The sequence below is a fragment of the Leptinotarsa decemlineata genome, unplaced genomic scaffold, assembly GCF_025532065.1.
Source record: "Leptinotarsa decemlineata unplaced genomic scaffold, Ldec_3_MD MMD2_P_RNA_scaffold_9, whole genome shotgun sequence".
Taxonomy (NCBI): Eukaryota; Metazoa; Arthropoda; class Insecta; order Coleoptera; family Chrysomelidae; genus Leptinotarsa; species Leptinotarsa decemlineata.
In genome coordinates this window covers 6,969,483-6,988,091 of record NW_027412536.1, presented here as the reverse complement: position 1 = coordinate 6,988,091, position 18,609 = coordinate 6,969,483, and the positions used below count along the sequence as shown (strand labels likewise).

Below are 18,609 nucleotides of genomic sequence, written 5' to 3'. Positions count from 1 at the left end.
CTAGACGGAACAAGGAACAGCCTAACCGATAGTAGTGGATCCCAATCCTTCAAGGAAGAAACGAAAACAACCCTAAGCCAAAGGAGCATAGCAGGGCGGTCTCTTCAACGGTAGAAGAACAAGCGCACGCTAACTTCGCCGGAGCAACGCTAGTGAAGACGGATTTCATCCTCCATGGACATCCTTTGGTAAGCAACAAACAAAGAATCATCTCGTTTTTTAATATAATTGAATATTTCCACTCTTGTGTGTACTATTCTATTTTCAAAACAAAAAAAATGTCCAACACAAATGCTCCACCCAATGCACCCCCACTTGAACCCTACAAATTGAGTGAAATTTTTTCAATCGTCCCAGAATATGACGGTGATCAAATTTTTCTTAATACGTTCATAAGTGCGTGTAATACCGCTTACCGCATGGCAGTTCAAGACCAAAGAATTTTACTTGTTTTACATATCAAAAACAAACTCAGAGGTAAAGCAGCAGAATTAATGAGTTCTCGCAACCCAGAAACTTGGGAAGAAATCAAAATATTGCTAAACCAATATTTTGGTGATTCTCGAGATTTAGCCTCTTTAATTCAAGACCTGCAGAGAATTTTCCAAATGCCCCTATTGTTTTTATTAACAGACTCCAAACTCATAATGCAAAAATGCATGCGGCCATACAAAAACAACCGCTCACCGCAGAAGAAAAACAAGCCCAACAAAATCTTATCGAAATCATGACGCTAAACTCGCTATTAGCAGGTTAAGAGCCAACAATCGGACAAATAGTAAGAGCAGGAAATCCACCCTCGATGCTCGAAGCTGTCCAGAGAATTAAGAGAGAATTACAACTCTCTTACTTCCAACAATAAAAACTCAATAAAAATAGTACTCTTAACCAACACAAAAAACCACAAAACCCTACACAACAAAAATTTTGTAATCTCTGTAAACGACAGGGACACCTCCAAACCGAGTGTAGAGTCAGACAGATTCCCCAACAAAATTCTCAAAAACCAATGTTCCAACAAAATCCATCGATCCAACAAAATTTTCAAAAAACAAATTTCCAAACGCAAGGTGTCAGACCTAATCAACCCGCATCAAATCAAAATTTAAATAGACCATCGTTAATTAAATAAAATCCAAACCAACAAAGACCATCGGCTATACAACCCAATCCATATTTTAATCGAACAAACACTCAAAGAGCACATTATCTCAATCAAGGCATAAATATTTATCAAGAAAATTTTAATGAATTTTCTGAAAACGCCTACGAATACGAAGACTATGCAGCTAGTTTTCCAACATATCAAAATTTCCATGAAAACCCGAACGTTGAATCTGTTGATTACCCGCAAAGTCAATTCAATCAGGATTTTCAATATGGCTCAACAACAGCAGACCCTCCTCCTATCGATCCAACGTCAGAAATTCAGACCCAAATACAAACATTGAATTTGAATCCCAACCTGAATTTTCCAGAGCAGAAATTCGTATAGAAAAATCATTTATGCTCAATTCAAAAAAGTTATATTATATCATGGATGCCACAAAAACATTCAAAATTTTAATAGATACTGGAGCCGGAATTTCAGTATTTAAACCCAAAACTGTCGAAAAATATAGAAACCGCTCACCAGAAAATGTTATGATTCAAGGTATTACTAACGAAAGAATTCAAATAACCGAATCAGTACTAGTGCCCTTTTCAGACACTGACCCCCACAAAATCTACATACACAACCTTGACATAGACTTTGACGGACTTCTCGGAGCTGATTTTTTGAAACACTATCATTGTGTTGTTGATTTTCAAAACAAAAAATTATTAACTGATTTCAAAACCATACCCCTTTTCAAAGTGATAGACCGAATAATGTACCAGAATCTTCCCCAAATTGCCAAAATTCAGAAAAGAAATACCAAGTTACGTGGGACCCGGAAACATCAACCGCAGAACTTGACGATATTTTTGAATACGACCCTGACAATTATGCTTTTGAAAGTAAATTTGACTACTACCAATATTTAAAAGACGAAATTCCAAATACTATAGAAATCGAACCTCGGACAGAAGGAATTTTTAAATTAAACTGTCATCTCTCAAATACTGATGCTACACTGGTAGCTCAGAATAAAGAAAATGTTCGTTTGCCAAACGCCTTAGTAAAAGTAAATGAAAAAGGAGAAATTTTCACTTCAATTATAAATTCAAATGCTATACCTAAAGTAGTAGAATTTTACAATCTGGATATCGAACCAATTCAAAATTCTTCCTTGAACCCCATAAATGAAACAAAAATCGAAAAAAATTATGTAGATAGGGAATTTGAAATAAAAAAACAATTACGATTAGATCATTTGAACGAAGAAGAATCCGAAATAATTACGCAAACTTGCTTGGAATTTTCAGACATCTTTTATTTGGAAGGTGATCGACTCACATTCACAAATGAAATAAAACATTCAATCGACACGAAAGACGCAAAACCGGTCTTCATCAAATCGTATCGCTACCCTCAAATTCATAAAGAGGAAGTGAAACGACAAATAAACAAAATGCTAGAAGATGAAATTATACGTCCTTCCATTTCTCCCTGGTCATCTCCAGTGTGGGTTGTACCAAAGAAAATAAATGCATCAGGAAAACAAAAATAGCGTGTAGTTGTCGACTATAGGAAGTTAAATGAGCTTACTGTAGATGACAAATACCCTCTCCCAATGATATCAGACCTTCTGGATCAACTTGGCAAATGTCAATACTTCACCACCTTGGACCTTGCTTCTGGTTTCCACCAGATCAAAATCGATGACAAGGACATTCCAAAAACAGCATTTTCGGTAGATAATGGCCATTACGAATTTCTTAGGATGAGCTTTGGCCTCAAGAATGCTCCATCAACATTTCAGAGGGTGATGGATAACATTCTTCTCGGAATCCAGAATGAGCGATGTCTTGTCAACATGGACGACATCATCATTTATTCCCCTACCATGCATGAACACATTTCCAGACTAAAAGAAGTATTTAAAAGACTCCGCCAAGCCAATCTCTAAATCCAACCAGATAAATGTGAATTTCTTAGAAAGAAAGTAGCATATCTTGTACATGTAATAACCAAAAACGGAGTAAAACCAAATCCCGACAAAGTCGATTGTATAATAAATTTCCCAGAACCTCAAGACCAGAAAAGTATAAAATCATTCCTCGAATTAGCCGGATATTATAGAAAATTTATCCCAAATTTTGCTAAAATATCAAAACCCCTCACGAAACTACTTCAAAAAGACACACCTTTCATTTTTAATGATGAATGCAGAAAATCATTCGAAGAATTAAAACAAGCACTTGTTTCAACTCCAATTCTAATATAACCAAATTTCGAAGACACATTTCTTTTAACTACAGATGCAAGCGCATACGCTATTGGAGCCGTATTATCCCAAGGCCCTATTGGCAAGGACCTACCTATTGCATACTCATCACGAACTCTCTGTTCCGCAGAATCAAAGTATTCCACAATTGAACGAGAACTATTGGCAATAGTATGGGCAGTCAAACATTTTAGGCCCTACCTTTTCGGTAGAAAATTTAAACTAATCACGGACCATAGACCCCTAACTTGGCTATTTTCCATAAAAGATCCTGGAAGTAGACTCGCAAGATGGCGTTTAAAGCTTGAAGAATACGACTATGAAATTATATATAAATCCGGAAGAATAAATGAAAACGCTGACGCACTTTCAAGAATCAAAGTTGATTCCACAAAAGCTTGTCTCGTTTTTAATACAAAATTAATACCTTCAGGTACCTTCATTTTGCCAACAAATGAAGAACTAGATCTTGAAATAATCCAAGATCCGGTACAAGAACCAGAGGAATCCGAAAGAAGACCTGAAAACACTGAAAATCCTGAAAACTTTGAAAACCGTGAAGGCGATCAATCAGAATATACACCAGAACATATAACCGAAGAGTTCACAACATTCGTAAATTTATACAAAACAACATCCCTGATTGATTATTCAAAAGTCGAGTATTCCAATTGCCAATTACTCGATAAAGAAAATAAAAACATTCTAATATTCCCTAGACAAAAGGAACTGAAAGACTTTCACTATAAAATCTTTGAGGATATTCTCGAAGAAGATTACGAATTCAGAAATCTCAAAACAAATGTATCAAGCAAAACAATAAAAAACAGAAAATATTATATAGTTCCTCTCACTTATGATCCAGAATCGGTGATTGAACACTTGTTTTTCACCCTGTATAGAAGTCAAAATGATTTAGATCCCTCAAAAGTATATTGCATTGGAACTAATCCTGAACTTCCCATTTTGGAAATTCTATGTTTCATTTTCGCTCAAAAAGATATAAAATTCACAATATGCCAATAACATTATTACCACTCCGGATAAAGATCAAATCCCGATCATAATTGATCGAAACCATAACGGAAAAAGTAATTTACTTCGAGGTATCAATGAAACAATTCGTAGAATACGTGAAAAATATAATTGGCAAGGACTCAACAAAGAGATTGAAAATTTTATAAAAGCTTGTGATGTTTGTCAAAAAAGAAAAATCTGTCGAAAATGATTTTAAACAACCCATTAGTCATAACCGAAACGCCTAAAACAGCTTTCGAAAGAATAAACATCGGTTTAGTTGAAATCCCAACGAAAAATTACCCATTAAGTATGCGTGACGAACTGACAAAATTTACACAAGTGTATCCAATCCCAGACAAAACAGCAAAAAACATTTCAGATACCCTACTTTTATTTTTCCAGCACTATGGAACCCCATTACGAATCCACTGTGATTACGGTCGAGAATTCGATAATATCCTTCTAAGAGACCTTTGTACCCTTTTTGATATAAAGATAACATATTCTAGTGTCAATCATCCCCAATCCAACGGATCTGTGGAAATATTCCATGCAACATTATTAGAAATGAGTAGAGCCCATCTGGCCGAGCACCCAGATGATCACCCTTTCAATGTATTACCTACCATTCGCGGTAATATGTTATAATAACTCTGTGAACAAATCTCACGGATTAACACCCCATGAATTAGTTTTCGGACACACGGCAAGCAGGCCTCCAGAAAAACTATATAATCAAGAACAACTTATTACAAAATATGTGAGAGACCTAAATAATAGACTCTCTCATTATTACAAAGTCGCACGCAAAATCGAAAGGAAATAGGAAAAGCTAAAATCCGTTTCGACAGAAATATTTCTGAAGAAAAACCTTAAATTACTTTAATTACAAAGTAGACGATAAAGTTTACGTCAAGGAATCGCAAATAAAAGACAAATTGCAAAATAAATTCAACGGCCCATTCCTAATTGAACAACTCTTTCAAAACTCAGCAATACTTCTAAATGTGCAAACAAATCAAAGAACAAAAGTGAACTTTCGATAGGATGAAACCGTATACTGAGAATCAAATTTATTTTCAGGTCACTCCTACTGCTCGGAACAGTAGCGTTCCCTGTAACCAGTCCATACAAAATCGAAACAATCAACAATACCATAGGCGTATATTATCATGAAAAAGGTAATATTATTCTCACGAACGACAAATGGCTACTCGTCAATAAAAACATTTCCCAATTCAAAGAAGCCTTTGATAACAACGTTAAGATTCTAGATTCATTAATCAGCATGACCTCGATTTACGGTCAGAGTATGAGCACATTTCGCTCTAAAGTCAAAACGCACACCGGCCTTATCTTACAACTAGCTCAAGCGTTGAGAGATAAGTTTCGTGAAATTGCAATGGATGCAAAACACCCTAGACGAAATAAACGTGGTCTCATAAATGGCATTGGATCAATTTTTAAGTCAATTACTGGAAATCTTGACGCTTCAGATGGCGAATTTTATACAAATTCAATAAACAGGCTAAATAAGGATGAACATCAATTAGAGAATTTATTAAAAAATCAAATATCCGTTACCACTTCTGTTATTCAAAATTTCAATACAACAATAAGAAAATTGCAAATTGATGAAAAAACATTTAATGAAGACATTCGAGTTATAGAAAAGTCAATAACAGAAATGAACGTCAGAATAGCACAAGTGGAAGCAAAATTAAAATTTATAGAAATTTGTGAAAAACTAATGGAAAGCTTTTTATTTATTCAAGAAAACGTTGATGACGCCTTGGATTCAATTACATTTGCAGGATTAAATATTATTCACTCGTCAATTATAACACCTGATCACTTAATAAATGCACTACCAGAAATTTCTCAAAATTTAAGAAGAAATAACCTTCCTCTCCAATCAAAATTGGACGAAATAGCTCAATATTTCGAAATAATTGAACTAGAAGCCTTTCAAACCGAGCACAACCTAATATTTGTACTCAAAATCCCATTGACTGAACCTCCAATTTATACCCTATACCATGTGTACCCCATTCCAATATTTGATGATAGAACAGGGCTACATCATATTTGGCAAATTTCACAACAATATATCGCGAAAGACGATGACTCTTTAATGTTCATACCAATCACGGATATGAGTGCGTGTAAGACATTACATTCCAAACTAAATTGTGTTACAATATGTTCGCATATCCGATTGACCAAACTTCAATTTGTGAAGCTCAAATTTTCAAGTACACGAAAAACGTTCCAACCAACTGTCAGAGCTCCTTATTTTTCAGTCAGAATTATAAAGTGCACAAAATTGAAACGAACCTATGAGTAATACTCTCGAAACCTTTACAAGTGACTTTAAACTGTCCCGAAAAGAAAGTGAAAACGGAATTAATAAACAAGAACTCTCTCATAACTCTGGAAACGGAATGCAGTGCCTTTATTGGAGTAACAAAAATTCAAGCTGATTCCAGATTGTCGAAATATTCAAATATATCGTATGGATCAATCACATCCAGTTTTAATACCATACGAATGTTGCAATAACCTACCGGACAAATCAAGTGTTCCAAAACTGAAGCCATTGAAATTGAACGATTTGAATGTCGATGATTTGGAAATTGCCAAACACAAACTTGATTCATATTCAAAAACCCTGGATGATTTGATAAATCAACCATATGTAACCAAACATATTTCTTGGTTTACATACTTCAGCATTACGCTAATTATTGTGTTAATAATTCTGTACACCTTTTGTAAATGCAGAAGACGTCGCATCAGCCTAGCAATTGCAGATGTCAACAACCCACCACCGCCTCCAAGACCCTTCAGGCCTTTTAAGCGTTTTACAAGTATGTTCCCAAGAAGAAGACCTAGCCTTCAAGATGAGATTCCCGAGGACGAGGAAATCGCATTAGATGATTACTAATATATTTTTTGTATTTTACAGACCCAAAAGTTGCTTCATAAGGAACCAACTTTTTTTGGTAAAGGGGAGTTGTTATATGCCCATGGCTGACCTCTACCATTCATCTCCAAGGTGACCAACTCAAGAGCATAGCTGAATCAACATCCGGCACCTACGCAGTTCCAGAAGGATCCCAGGCGCCGTTTACTGTTCTTTGTTCACCTAGACGCTTACTTCATGATATTTTTTCATATAAAAACGTCCTGCGTGGCGTAATAAAGTTAGTTGTATTCTAGTTGTCATACTGTTACTACTCAACTCTGGGGATACAGATCTGTTTCCCCTGTTCAATAAATATTAATTTTTAAAAAGTTATTTTTCTCAAGTGAGTTATAACATACGTGAAAAACCGATAAGAGCAAAAGAAAGGGGATTCCTTCAGTAAATAAGGAAACCAGTGGCGTAGCCGTTTTTAAACAAAATGGCAATATTTAAATGCTGTAAAACCAGACCCGCTCCCTATTATTTCTATGTAAACTGCTCCAGTATGTATCACAAATCATGTGTTCTAAGTAACAAGGTGAAATTTCAATTGTTGAGTGGTCCAACAATAATGTGTTGTGAAAAAAGCGAAAAAACAAATGAAATATCCCTATTGGAAATGAAAAAAAGCATTCTAGAAAAAAAATTAGAGAATATTGAAGAAGAAAATGAATTAAAAAACAAGCATATGATACAAATGAACTTAGAAAGACAGAAATTCGTAGAAGGCGCTATCAAAACTGAAGAAGAACTGAAAGAAATAATAAATATCCGTGAGAAAGAGATTTCGATAGCCAATGATACAAGATTGACACGTAAAGATCATACTAATTCCGAGTACAAGCCACAAGGAGAATTAGCAAACACAAAATAGCCAGTGTACAAACAGAATTAACTACAACAAATTTACAACAAATCTGTTTTAAATCTGTTTTTCCGTTAATCAGCAAACTAATGAAATTTTTGGAAATGAAACAGAAATGCTGAAATATGACATGAGGAAACCAGAAGAGGACATACGGAAGTTGACAACTTTGAATGATAATATGATCACATCCATAAAAGTTTTAACTGCAGTAAATGATCTATATAGAATTAGAAAAACTATGTAAAACGTAACAATGAACAAAAAACAGACGTTTAACAAAATATATGTCGAAACAACGTTCATGATAATTGTCAAGAGGGGAGAACTAAGAAAAAAAATATTTACAAAAAATTCTCATATTAGGTGATAGTAATTCAACTGACTTAACGAAAATATTAAACAACTTTCAGCCTAATAAATATTTAGTACAAGCTTTTATCAAACACAATGCTGAACTAGAGGATATTATTGTTGATATCAAAATCTGACGGAGTCATTTACATTCAACGACCATGTTATAATTGCAGCAGGTTTGACAAATGCTATGAGAGGTAAAGGGGTAAATGAAAGCATGTTTGACGCACTTAAGGAGGTAAGCTTGAGAACAAATATTATAATTTTTTCAATCCCTAGATGGGCAAGCCGAAAAGTTTCCAACAAATTTATTGAAGATATTAATATAAACATTCATCATGAAATTGGGGAAATAAAAAATATGGTACTTTTGCATGTCAATTCAATACTGAATTATGAAAGTGTTTATGAAACTGTTCATAACAAAAAAACTGGTAATATTGAATGTACTAATATTGCTCTTTCTAGTCAAGCAAAGTCATATAACAATAATGAAAATTCCACTGTCATTTACGATAATTCTTTTTTAGAAACAGAGATTTCCGAAAACATCCTGTATAAACAATAATTTTACTTTAGATAAATTTATTTTATGTTTCAATGCTCAAAGTGTGTCTGCACATATTGACGAAATTAGGACTTTTGTGGATATAAAAAAACCCTCAATAGTATGTTTGTGGAAAACGCATGTTACTGACGATATATTTAATTCAGAAATTAGTATAGAAAACTATATATTGACTAGAACCGACAGTAGTAGTAGACATACAGAGAGAACTTTAATATCGACTGAAAAAAGTTTAACAATAGTTGAAGTGTTCAAGGAGCGTATTGATAAAGTGTTTTGGTTAACGGGAGTATCGGTATTATTCCAAAGAAAAACTTATATTGTCGTTCTTTCATACAGGTCTCCCAGTAGTAGCATAGCACGATTTTTGCAATTGTTTGAAGATTGGTGTGAAGAAAATGTAACTGAAAGAAGTTCTAGAATAATAATTTGTGGTGATTTTAATTTGAATTTTTTAGAATCAAATACAAATACTTCAAGACTAAAGAACTTTATGGATGACGTGGGTTTTTCGAACTCAAGTGATGAGATAACACATTTAACTGCTACAGGAGGGTCAATGATAGATCTAGTTTTCACAAATACTGACATAGATGTTACTATATTTGATTCATCAAAAATAAGTACACAAAGAAATATAAAGATAGCGTTACCAAACATTCTATCAAAAGACACAAAAACAGTCAAAATTGAAACTAGGGGAAAAAACATTCATTATGAACTGATTGAGTCAAAACTAAAACTTATAAAGTGGAACTACACAGAAAGGGATTTAAATCATAGATATGAACAATTTGTAGACAATGCATTGTCGATATTGAATGAAGTCACTTCAAAAAAAAACGGTCAAGATTATTCGACATTATAAGGAATTCTGGAATGAGGTGAGGAAAGCTAGAAAAGAAAGGGATATGAGTTACAAACAGTATACAATCAATAAAACAACGGATAACTGGGAGAAGTATAAACAAACAATAAATATAGCAGTGAAAACAATTAGACAGGAAAATAAGAACTATTTAGAGACAATGATTGAATAAAAAAAAACAATTCAACTGAAATGTGGAAAATACTGAAGACATTAATACCGAATAATAACAAAGAATATAATCTAACAACTATTGATTTGGGCAATGGTGAAATAATTCCTGATAGGACTTTGATACCTAATGGCCTGAACACATTTTATATCTAAAGTATAATAAATATAACTGATGCAATTGACAAAAAATTTTCTCATAGTTTTCCTATAACTGAAAGAAAAACTGATAATAAATTGTCCAACTTTAGTCTTATCAATATGGTAGATCTAGAAAGAATTGTTGGTTCTTTGAAAAATAAAAGTAGTCCTGATGAAATTTGTGTAGAACTTCTGAATAAGTGTTTCAGTGCCATTTGTAATCCATTGTTGAACATTATCAACAGTTCTTTAGAGAATGGTGAAGTACCAACTGAACTCAAATTATCTACTATTATACCTATACCAAAAGGACCAAATACAAACCAAGCTATTCAATTGAGACCAATTAACATGATAAATGCTACAGCTAAAGTATTGAAAAGGGCTGTATATGAACAGATAGTGGATTATTTGGAGAGTAATAGGGTCCTTTGTGAGTATCAATCGGGTTTTCGGAGCAAACATAGTTGTGAAACTGCGTTACAATATGTTTTAATAGATTGGAAGAAAGGTGCGGAAATAGATCAGTATACTATTGCAGTATTTCTTGACCTTCAAAGGGCATTTGAAACTAGATAGATGCAGACTGATTAGAAAGATTTAAAGCTTAGGTATTGATGGAAACTGGATCATGAATTATCTGAACAATAGACAGCAAAGGTTGAAAATAGAGAAAGTTTATTCGGATAAAATGCAAACTAATATAGGTGTACCCCAAGGGTCTATTTTGGGATCATTGTTATTCCTCATATATTTAAATGACATTGTAACCCTACTGTACTTTAGTAGTGAAAGGGTGTATAGATATTGCTCTGCAAATCTGCTGAAGATGAACGTAAATAAAACAAAATGGATGTTATTAGGGAAACATAAAGATCATAATAATGAAAACCTACTTCTATGATTGAATGACAGTAATATGGAGAAGATAAACAAATTCGTGTACTTGGGTGTAACTATTGATAGCAACTTGAAATTCAAGGAACATGCTAATCTAGTTATCAAAACAATAGCTTACAAAATCAACTATTTAAGAAGATGTTCCCCATATATGAGCCAGTGGTCTAAATTATTAATCTACAACTCCATAATCCTTTCTTAATTGAATTATTGTTTTACCATTCTGTTTTTTCTCAGTCAAAATGAAATAAACAGACTACAAAAGATGCAGAATCGTGCTATGCGAATAATCTTACAATGTTCGAGGATAACACCCATAGCAAATATGTTGCAAACCCTTCAATGGCTACCAGTGAAGAAACTCTTCGAGTACCAAACACTAATTTTTATTTTTAAAATCAAAATTGGATATTCACTTGTATATCTATAGAATAAATTAACTTATGTGGCTGAAATACATGGGCATAATACTAGAAACAGAAGCAATATAAAAATTGAAAAATATTTTAAAAAATAGTACACATAATTCTTTATTTTATAAAGGAGTAGATTGTTTTAATGACCTCCCACAAGAAATAAAAGAGAGTGGTTTGATAAATATATTCAAAAGAAGATTGAAGGATTTCTTAATGAAAATATATTACATTCCTATGTATGACTTTCTTATGTAACTTTTTATTTATACATATGTATTTTTAATCAGAATGTTTGTATTTTTTCATATTGATATTATTTTATTTATAATGTGAAAATGTATTTACTATTGTAAATGAATTAGTTTTTTAACTAAATAAAGAGATATATATGTATATATATATATATATATATATATATATATATATATATATATATATATATATATATATATATAAAATTCAGATTTGAATTTGATGCCAGAGCCAAAATAGATGTAATCAATTTGAACGAAAATTTATTAAAAGGTCCTGACCTTTTGAATTCCTTAGTAAACATTTTATTCAATTTTCGTCAAAATCGAAATAGCTGTAATGGGAGACATCGAAGAAATGTTTTTAAGGATATGCAGAATGGAAATGAAGATCAAGATTCGCAGCGTTTTCTGTGGAGGGGAAGAGATGAAGAGGGACCTATCCTTACTCACCAAATGAAATCCATGATATTCAAAGCAATCTGTTTTTCAAGCTCTGGGATCTACGTCCTTCGTGAACATGCCAAAAAACATGGAAACAAATATCCAGAAGCAGTGAAAGCTATTGAAAAATATCATAACATGGATGATTACTTAGACAGTTTTGAAAACGAAGCAGAAGCCATTGAAATTGTTCACGGAGTCTTAAACATCTATAACCAAGGCGAATTCAGAATGATAAACTGGGTCAGCAATTCTAGTCATGTCCTGACCAATATACCTGCTGAAATACTATCCAAATGAATGAAAGACTCCAGTGATCAAATTAAAACGTCTTTGTTAATGGCTAGGTCAAGAGTCACTTCCTTGAAACCCATGACAGTACCGAGAATTGATCTTCAAGCAGCTCTTCTTGGATCAAGATTAGCTAAAACTATCGAAAATGGCCACAGCATAAAAATAGATAAACAATTCTTCTGGATTGATTCTAAAATAGTTTTGAGTTGGATTAAGTCACATCCAAAGAATTATAAGACTTTTGTTGCCAACAGAATTGGAGAAATTTCTAATAATACAAATCCTGATGAATGGCATTGGCTACCCACAAAGTTCAATGTAGCAGATGAAGCAACCAGGGGTCTCTGGAACATGATAACTTTCAGAATTGCTTTGAAGGTCCTCAGTTCTTGACTTTAGAAAAGATTAAATGGCCTCATGCTAAAGGAAAGATAGAAGATGGTACAGAAATAGAAAAAAAAAAGAAAGTTTTGTTTTTTTTTTAATCAACAAGAAATGTGAAGAAATTATCAATTTTTCAAGATTTTCGAATTATTTATGATTTGTCAGATCGGTTGCTTGGGTGACGAGATTCATTCATCTCATGAAGAAGAAAATTGGTCTACCAACTCCTCAGATTTTCTCAGGTAAACTAACGGTTGAAGAATTTGAGAAGGCTGAACTTTAAATTATTAGGCATTCACAAGTGAGATGTTTCTTCGAAGATATTGAGAGACTCAATCTTATGAAGAATCCTAGAAAACAAAGTCGTCTTCGAAATTTGAATTTATTTATCAGCCAAGACAATATTTTGAGACTAAGCAGACGATTGGATGAAGCCCAACACCTAGATATCGATGTGAGACAGTCAGTTGTTCTGGATTCAAGAAACTGGATGACCATGTTGTTGATGAGACATTATCATAAACTGAATCATCATCATGGAAGAGAATAAATCATAAACCATTTAAGGAAAAGATTTTGGATAATCAACCTTAGATCAGCAGTTAAAGCTTGTATATCATCCTGCATTATATGTAAGAACAAAAACGCCAGGGTTGAAACTCAGCAGATGGGACTAATTAAAGACTTTAGGACAGTACAACAATGCAGAGACCCTTGATTACAGGCATGGATTGTTCCCAATGACAGTAACAATTGGTAGAAGGAAGGAAAACAGGTATGGGGTTATCTTCACCTGTATGTCAACGAGGCAATTCATCTAGAACAGGCTTCTTCCCTTACTACAGATTCTGCCATCATGTCAATTCGTAGATTTATTTGTAGAAGAGGTAATCCATCAGAAATACACTCTGATAATGGATGAAACCTCTGCAGAGCTGAAAAAGAAATGAAACAAGCCATCAAAGAACTAGATTCAAACCGAATTCAACAGTTTTGCTGCATTTGTCATATAAAATGGTTCAAGAATCCACCAGCAGCAAGTCATATGGGAGGAATATGGGAAAGAATTATTAAATCTGTTAAAAGTGCCTTAAAAGTAATTCTTACCCAACAGAGCCCAAAAGAATAGATTTTGCATACTCTTATAATTGAAATTGAGTATACAGTTAACAACCATCCCTTAACTTATGTGTCTTTTGATCAACAAGATGCGGAAGCTTTGACAACCAACCACTTCTTTATTAGAAAGTCCAATGAAGTGAATCCACTAGGTATTTCTGCTGATACAAATTCGCATCTTAGAAAACAATGGCAAGTGGCACAAAGATATGCGGACCTTTTCGGAAACGGTGGATACGGAAATATGTATAGTCGAAGTAATCTTTATTGTGAATAGTTATAGTTATCGGCATCTCAAAGGCCAATAAAACCAATACAGAGAAATAATGCCGCTACGAACTAGTCCACGTGGACTGAAGAATTGGCGGTTCGTATTGGATAATTTTTACTAACCGAGTTTAATGATTAGCTGAAGAGTCATAAAATTAAATTTGAAGTCATGTTACGGTGACAAATAGAATATGGGGATGTGTATCGCCGTTGTGTCTTCAATGTTCTGTTCAGGAACTGATTCTGAAACTCGATATTGGTGCAGTTATTATTTGAAATTTTTGTTATCTGTTTAAAATGTGGCGTCCTTGGACAAGTACTAATAGTAATAACGAGTGTGATAACAAAGCAGACTTTTTCCTGTGTAGTGATTCCAATAGCGCTGGTGAACAATGCGAAAAAGAGATACCAGTGAATAAGATTCGGATGCATTTGAATATTAAAACACAGAGAGTACAGTTCGATGTATATAAGAATCTACATCTCAAGTTTGGTTGCGAGGGAAACAAACTATTACAAGCAACATCAGATTTGACCGAAATTCCTTTCTCAACTGTACGTAAAATAGTCAAAAACAAACCTTATGAACGCAAGACACGATGTGATGAGGGATTACCAAAACCTTTAAAAAACAATATAAGACTGTTACAAAAGCAATGAGATTCCTACAACTGGAATCATAAGGAAGAAATTGAATACTTCCGGCCATGACGTGAGCTACTGTGACACAACTCTTCAGAATTGGATAAAGAAACTAGTATTCAGATGGTTCGAGAATGTGTAGGCCTAACATGTCTGCAAACAAAGGGTCGCGACTAATCATTGTGCATTGCAGAGGAAGTAAATGATGGGTTCTGAATTCTTTGAAATTATGTGGAGAAAAACTTGAGGACTGCAATGTTGACTATCATAAGAACATGGAAGCTAATATTTTTGAGGAATGGTTTGAAAACACATATATCCCAAATGTGAATGCGAATAGCTTCCTATCATTCGCGACAGCTCATCAAAGTACCGAATAAAAATTCTAGGAAAGATGAAATACAAGGTTTTTAATGGATAACAATTTGTATTTTGCAGGTAACTATACCAAAAAACAACTACTTGAAGTTTTACAGACAAAAACATTTGAATACTTGAAAGTATTGCTGAAAAGTATGGACACACATACTGAGACTTCCCCCCTATTTTTGTGTTTTTAATCCCATCGAGTTGATTTGGGGAAAACTGAAACAAAGCATCAGGAGTAAAAATAATTTTCCAAAATTTGATAAGAAGGTAATAGCGCTAGTTAAAGAAGAAGTGTCTAATATTACCAAAGAAAACTGGCAGAAAAAAAAATTAAAAAAGTAATTTTAGTTGAAATAGACTATAAGGAGATTGGATACTTCCATATTAATGGTGGAAATAAATTCATTATTCATTTAAATGACGACAGTGATAGTGAAACAGAGAATATGGCAGAGGAATTATCAGAAGCTTTCGAAGAAAGTTAGTGAAGTGTTTTTAAAGCAATCAATTGTATGTGAGTAAATAGTATTCAGAAGTATTTTCAATCATCACAATGTTATTTGAATCCCTACTTTCCCACTCATCTATATAAATGAAATATTTATTATATACATTATATATATATATATATATATATATATATATATATATAATATATATATATATATATATATATATATATATAAGTTGGCAAAGTTGTGTATTTTAGAGACCTATTCAAGGATGTAAAGAAATCGAATATAGCTCTTTTGGTTCTGGAGATATATAGGAAAAACCAAAAAATCCCAAATTATTTTTTTGCCTATATCTTCTTTATTCGCAGACATATTGAAAATCTGTCCACATGTTGCTATTGGCACTTGATGTGGGCTCTCAGAATATATCCATGATATATTCTGATTGAGTCGAATAAAAACACAATAGCAACTTTCACGTCTCCCTATATACCGTAGAGTTTTTCGAGTTTTTTTTTCATTTTTAGGTACCTATTCATATTTTTTCCATTGCTCTGAGCGTTTTCTACAATGAACTTCGAATATAAAAACCTTTTATGATTATCTGAAACATATCTACAACAAAAATATTATATGAGCAGAAAAAAAAATGGTAGCAGTAGTAACATCCGAAACGAATACTATAATTATAATGAAAATTGAAATGAACTAAGTAATTTATATACACAAAAAAATTAATTGTGCAATAAATGTTCGAATTGGAGTCCTTCCATTTCGAGACAAATAATGGGATAATAAGATGGTCTGCAAGATCACCAGATCTTACTATTTTGGACTATTTTCCATGGGGGACATTGAAAAATAGGATTTACGCTGGCAGAGAGATAGAAAATTTGGAAGACTCGAGATTGAGGATTTTGAATGATTTCGCAACAATGCAGCAAATAAGTGTATTAAGGGCAATAAATAATATGAAAAACCGAGTTTAAAAATGTCTCGAAATGGAAGGACTCCAATTCGAACATTTATTGCGCCAATAATTTTTTTGGGTACCTATATAAATTACTTCATTTCTATTTTCATTACAATTATAGTGTTCGTTTCGGATGTTATTATTGCTATCATTTCTTTTTCTGCTTATTAAAACACATTAATATATTTTTGATGTAGATAAGTTTCAAATAATCATAAAAGGTTTTCTTATTCAGAGTTCATTGTAGAAAACTCTCAGAGCAATGGAAAAAATATGAATAGGTACCTAAAAATGAAAAAAAAACTCTCGAAAAACTCTACGGTACATAGGGAGACGTGAAAGTTGCTATTGTGTTTTTATTCAACTCAATCAACCAATTTCCAGGGCCGTAATTTAAAAGGGAATAATTCACACAATTATAATCGAATATTACCGAAACATTTCGAAATATAAAACTGAATTTAATTTCTCAATATGAAGTGAACGTCTGTGATCCAAAAACTACAAAAAATACAGGTCCGTATTTTAAAATTAAAAGATGAGGGTGGCCCAAGTCAGATGACACCCTGTATAAAAGATTCATGGATATATTCTGAGAGCCCACATCAAGTGCCAATAGCAAAATGTGGACAGATTTTCAATATGTCTGCGAATAAAGAAGATATAAGCAAAAAAATAATTTGGGATTTTTGGTTTTTCCTGTATATCTCCAGAACCAAAAGAGCTATATTCGATTTCTTTACATCATTGAATAGGTCTCTAAAATACACAACTTTGCCACAATTTAACCGACACTCTATCTCTTATCGTTTACGAGATCCCCATGTACAGAAATGAATTTGAATAGCCCTGTATGTATATATATATATATATATATATATATATATATATATATATATATATATATATATATATTGAGGGTTTTTCGACAAAAAGTTATTCTTGATAGAAGTTTGTGCATCCCCTAAAACTAAACATTCAGTAACAAAATACAGTAAAACACAAATAATATACGAGGAGCCTTCAAATATTTGATTTGGAGACAAGAGTAAAGTACTCATATGTTGCCATTGAAAAATACATCTAGATTTAAAGTCATGGCCATCTGAGTGAAGTTTTATTTTTTTACCCATTTTTAAAATAGGGGCTACGTAAAAAAAATTTGCTAAAACGATAAATAGACAACATCCTGTATACGAACGGTTTATTTCAAAAGCCTGTAATATTACAAATTACACAACTATGGTGTTGAATACGGTCAATTTTTCTGAAAAGTAAAATAATTTTTAAAGTTTTTGGTGCAGAGTTATTTTTATTTTTCGTTTTCCCAGAAACTCATGGCCAAAAGGAAAAGTTACGCGAATTTTTCCTGATACCGATGGCAGAGTAAGGTAATCGAAGTGACTACAGCAACACGAGTTTATCGTCATCCTGTCACAAAAATCATTTTGTTGAAGCCAAAGGAGTAATTTGCGAGCCCCGGAGGATGTTGTGAATTAATTTCAATCTAGTATTGAAGTTGAGATTGTTTATTGTTTTATATAGTTGCCATTATTATTGTCAGTTTTGTTTTGAATAAAAAGCAAAAAGTCAAATAAAATCTTATCTTGCCGATAATAAGAAGTTTGTCCAAACAAGGGTTGTTTTTCTTCTCGGCAAAATAATTCAGCACATACTTCTAATTCAGCGCATCCTTCAAAGTACAGAAAAATACAGAAAATCATCTAGAATTCTTTGAAGGAGGATTGGTTTGTTTCAAATAA

General features: G+C 33.0%; 1 protein-coding gene and 1 long non-coding RNA gene across 3 annotated transcripts in view; one reads left to right on the top strand and one right to left on the bottom strand.

Moving 5' to 3' along the window:
• LOC111508651 (uncharacterized) overlaps positions 1–18,609 on the bottom strand; it is a 46,266-nt gene that overhangs the window by 26,464 nt on the left and 1,193 nt on the right. Inside the window, exon 3 of one of the 2 annotated variants that reach the window (XM_074170534.1) lies at positions 12,144–13,953. The exons of the other annotated variant lie outside the window; for it this stretch is intronic. Coding sequence (XP_074026635.1) covers positions 13,832–13,953 — 122 coding nt within the window. The 3' untranslated portion in view covers positions 12,144–13,831. Of the gene's footprint in view, positions 1–12,143; positions 13,954–18,609 lie in introns of those variants that run through there. 2 annotated transcript variants of the gene reach the window in all.
• On the top strand, positions 57–18,452 carry LOC141480500 (uncharacterized). Its single transcript, XR_012464385.1, has 2 exons — positions 57–188; positions 18,178–18,452. It is a non-coding gene; the product is annotated as an uncharacterized lncRNA (long non-coding RNA).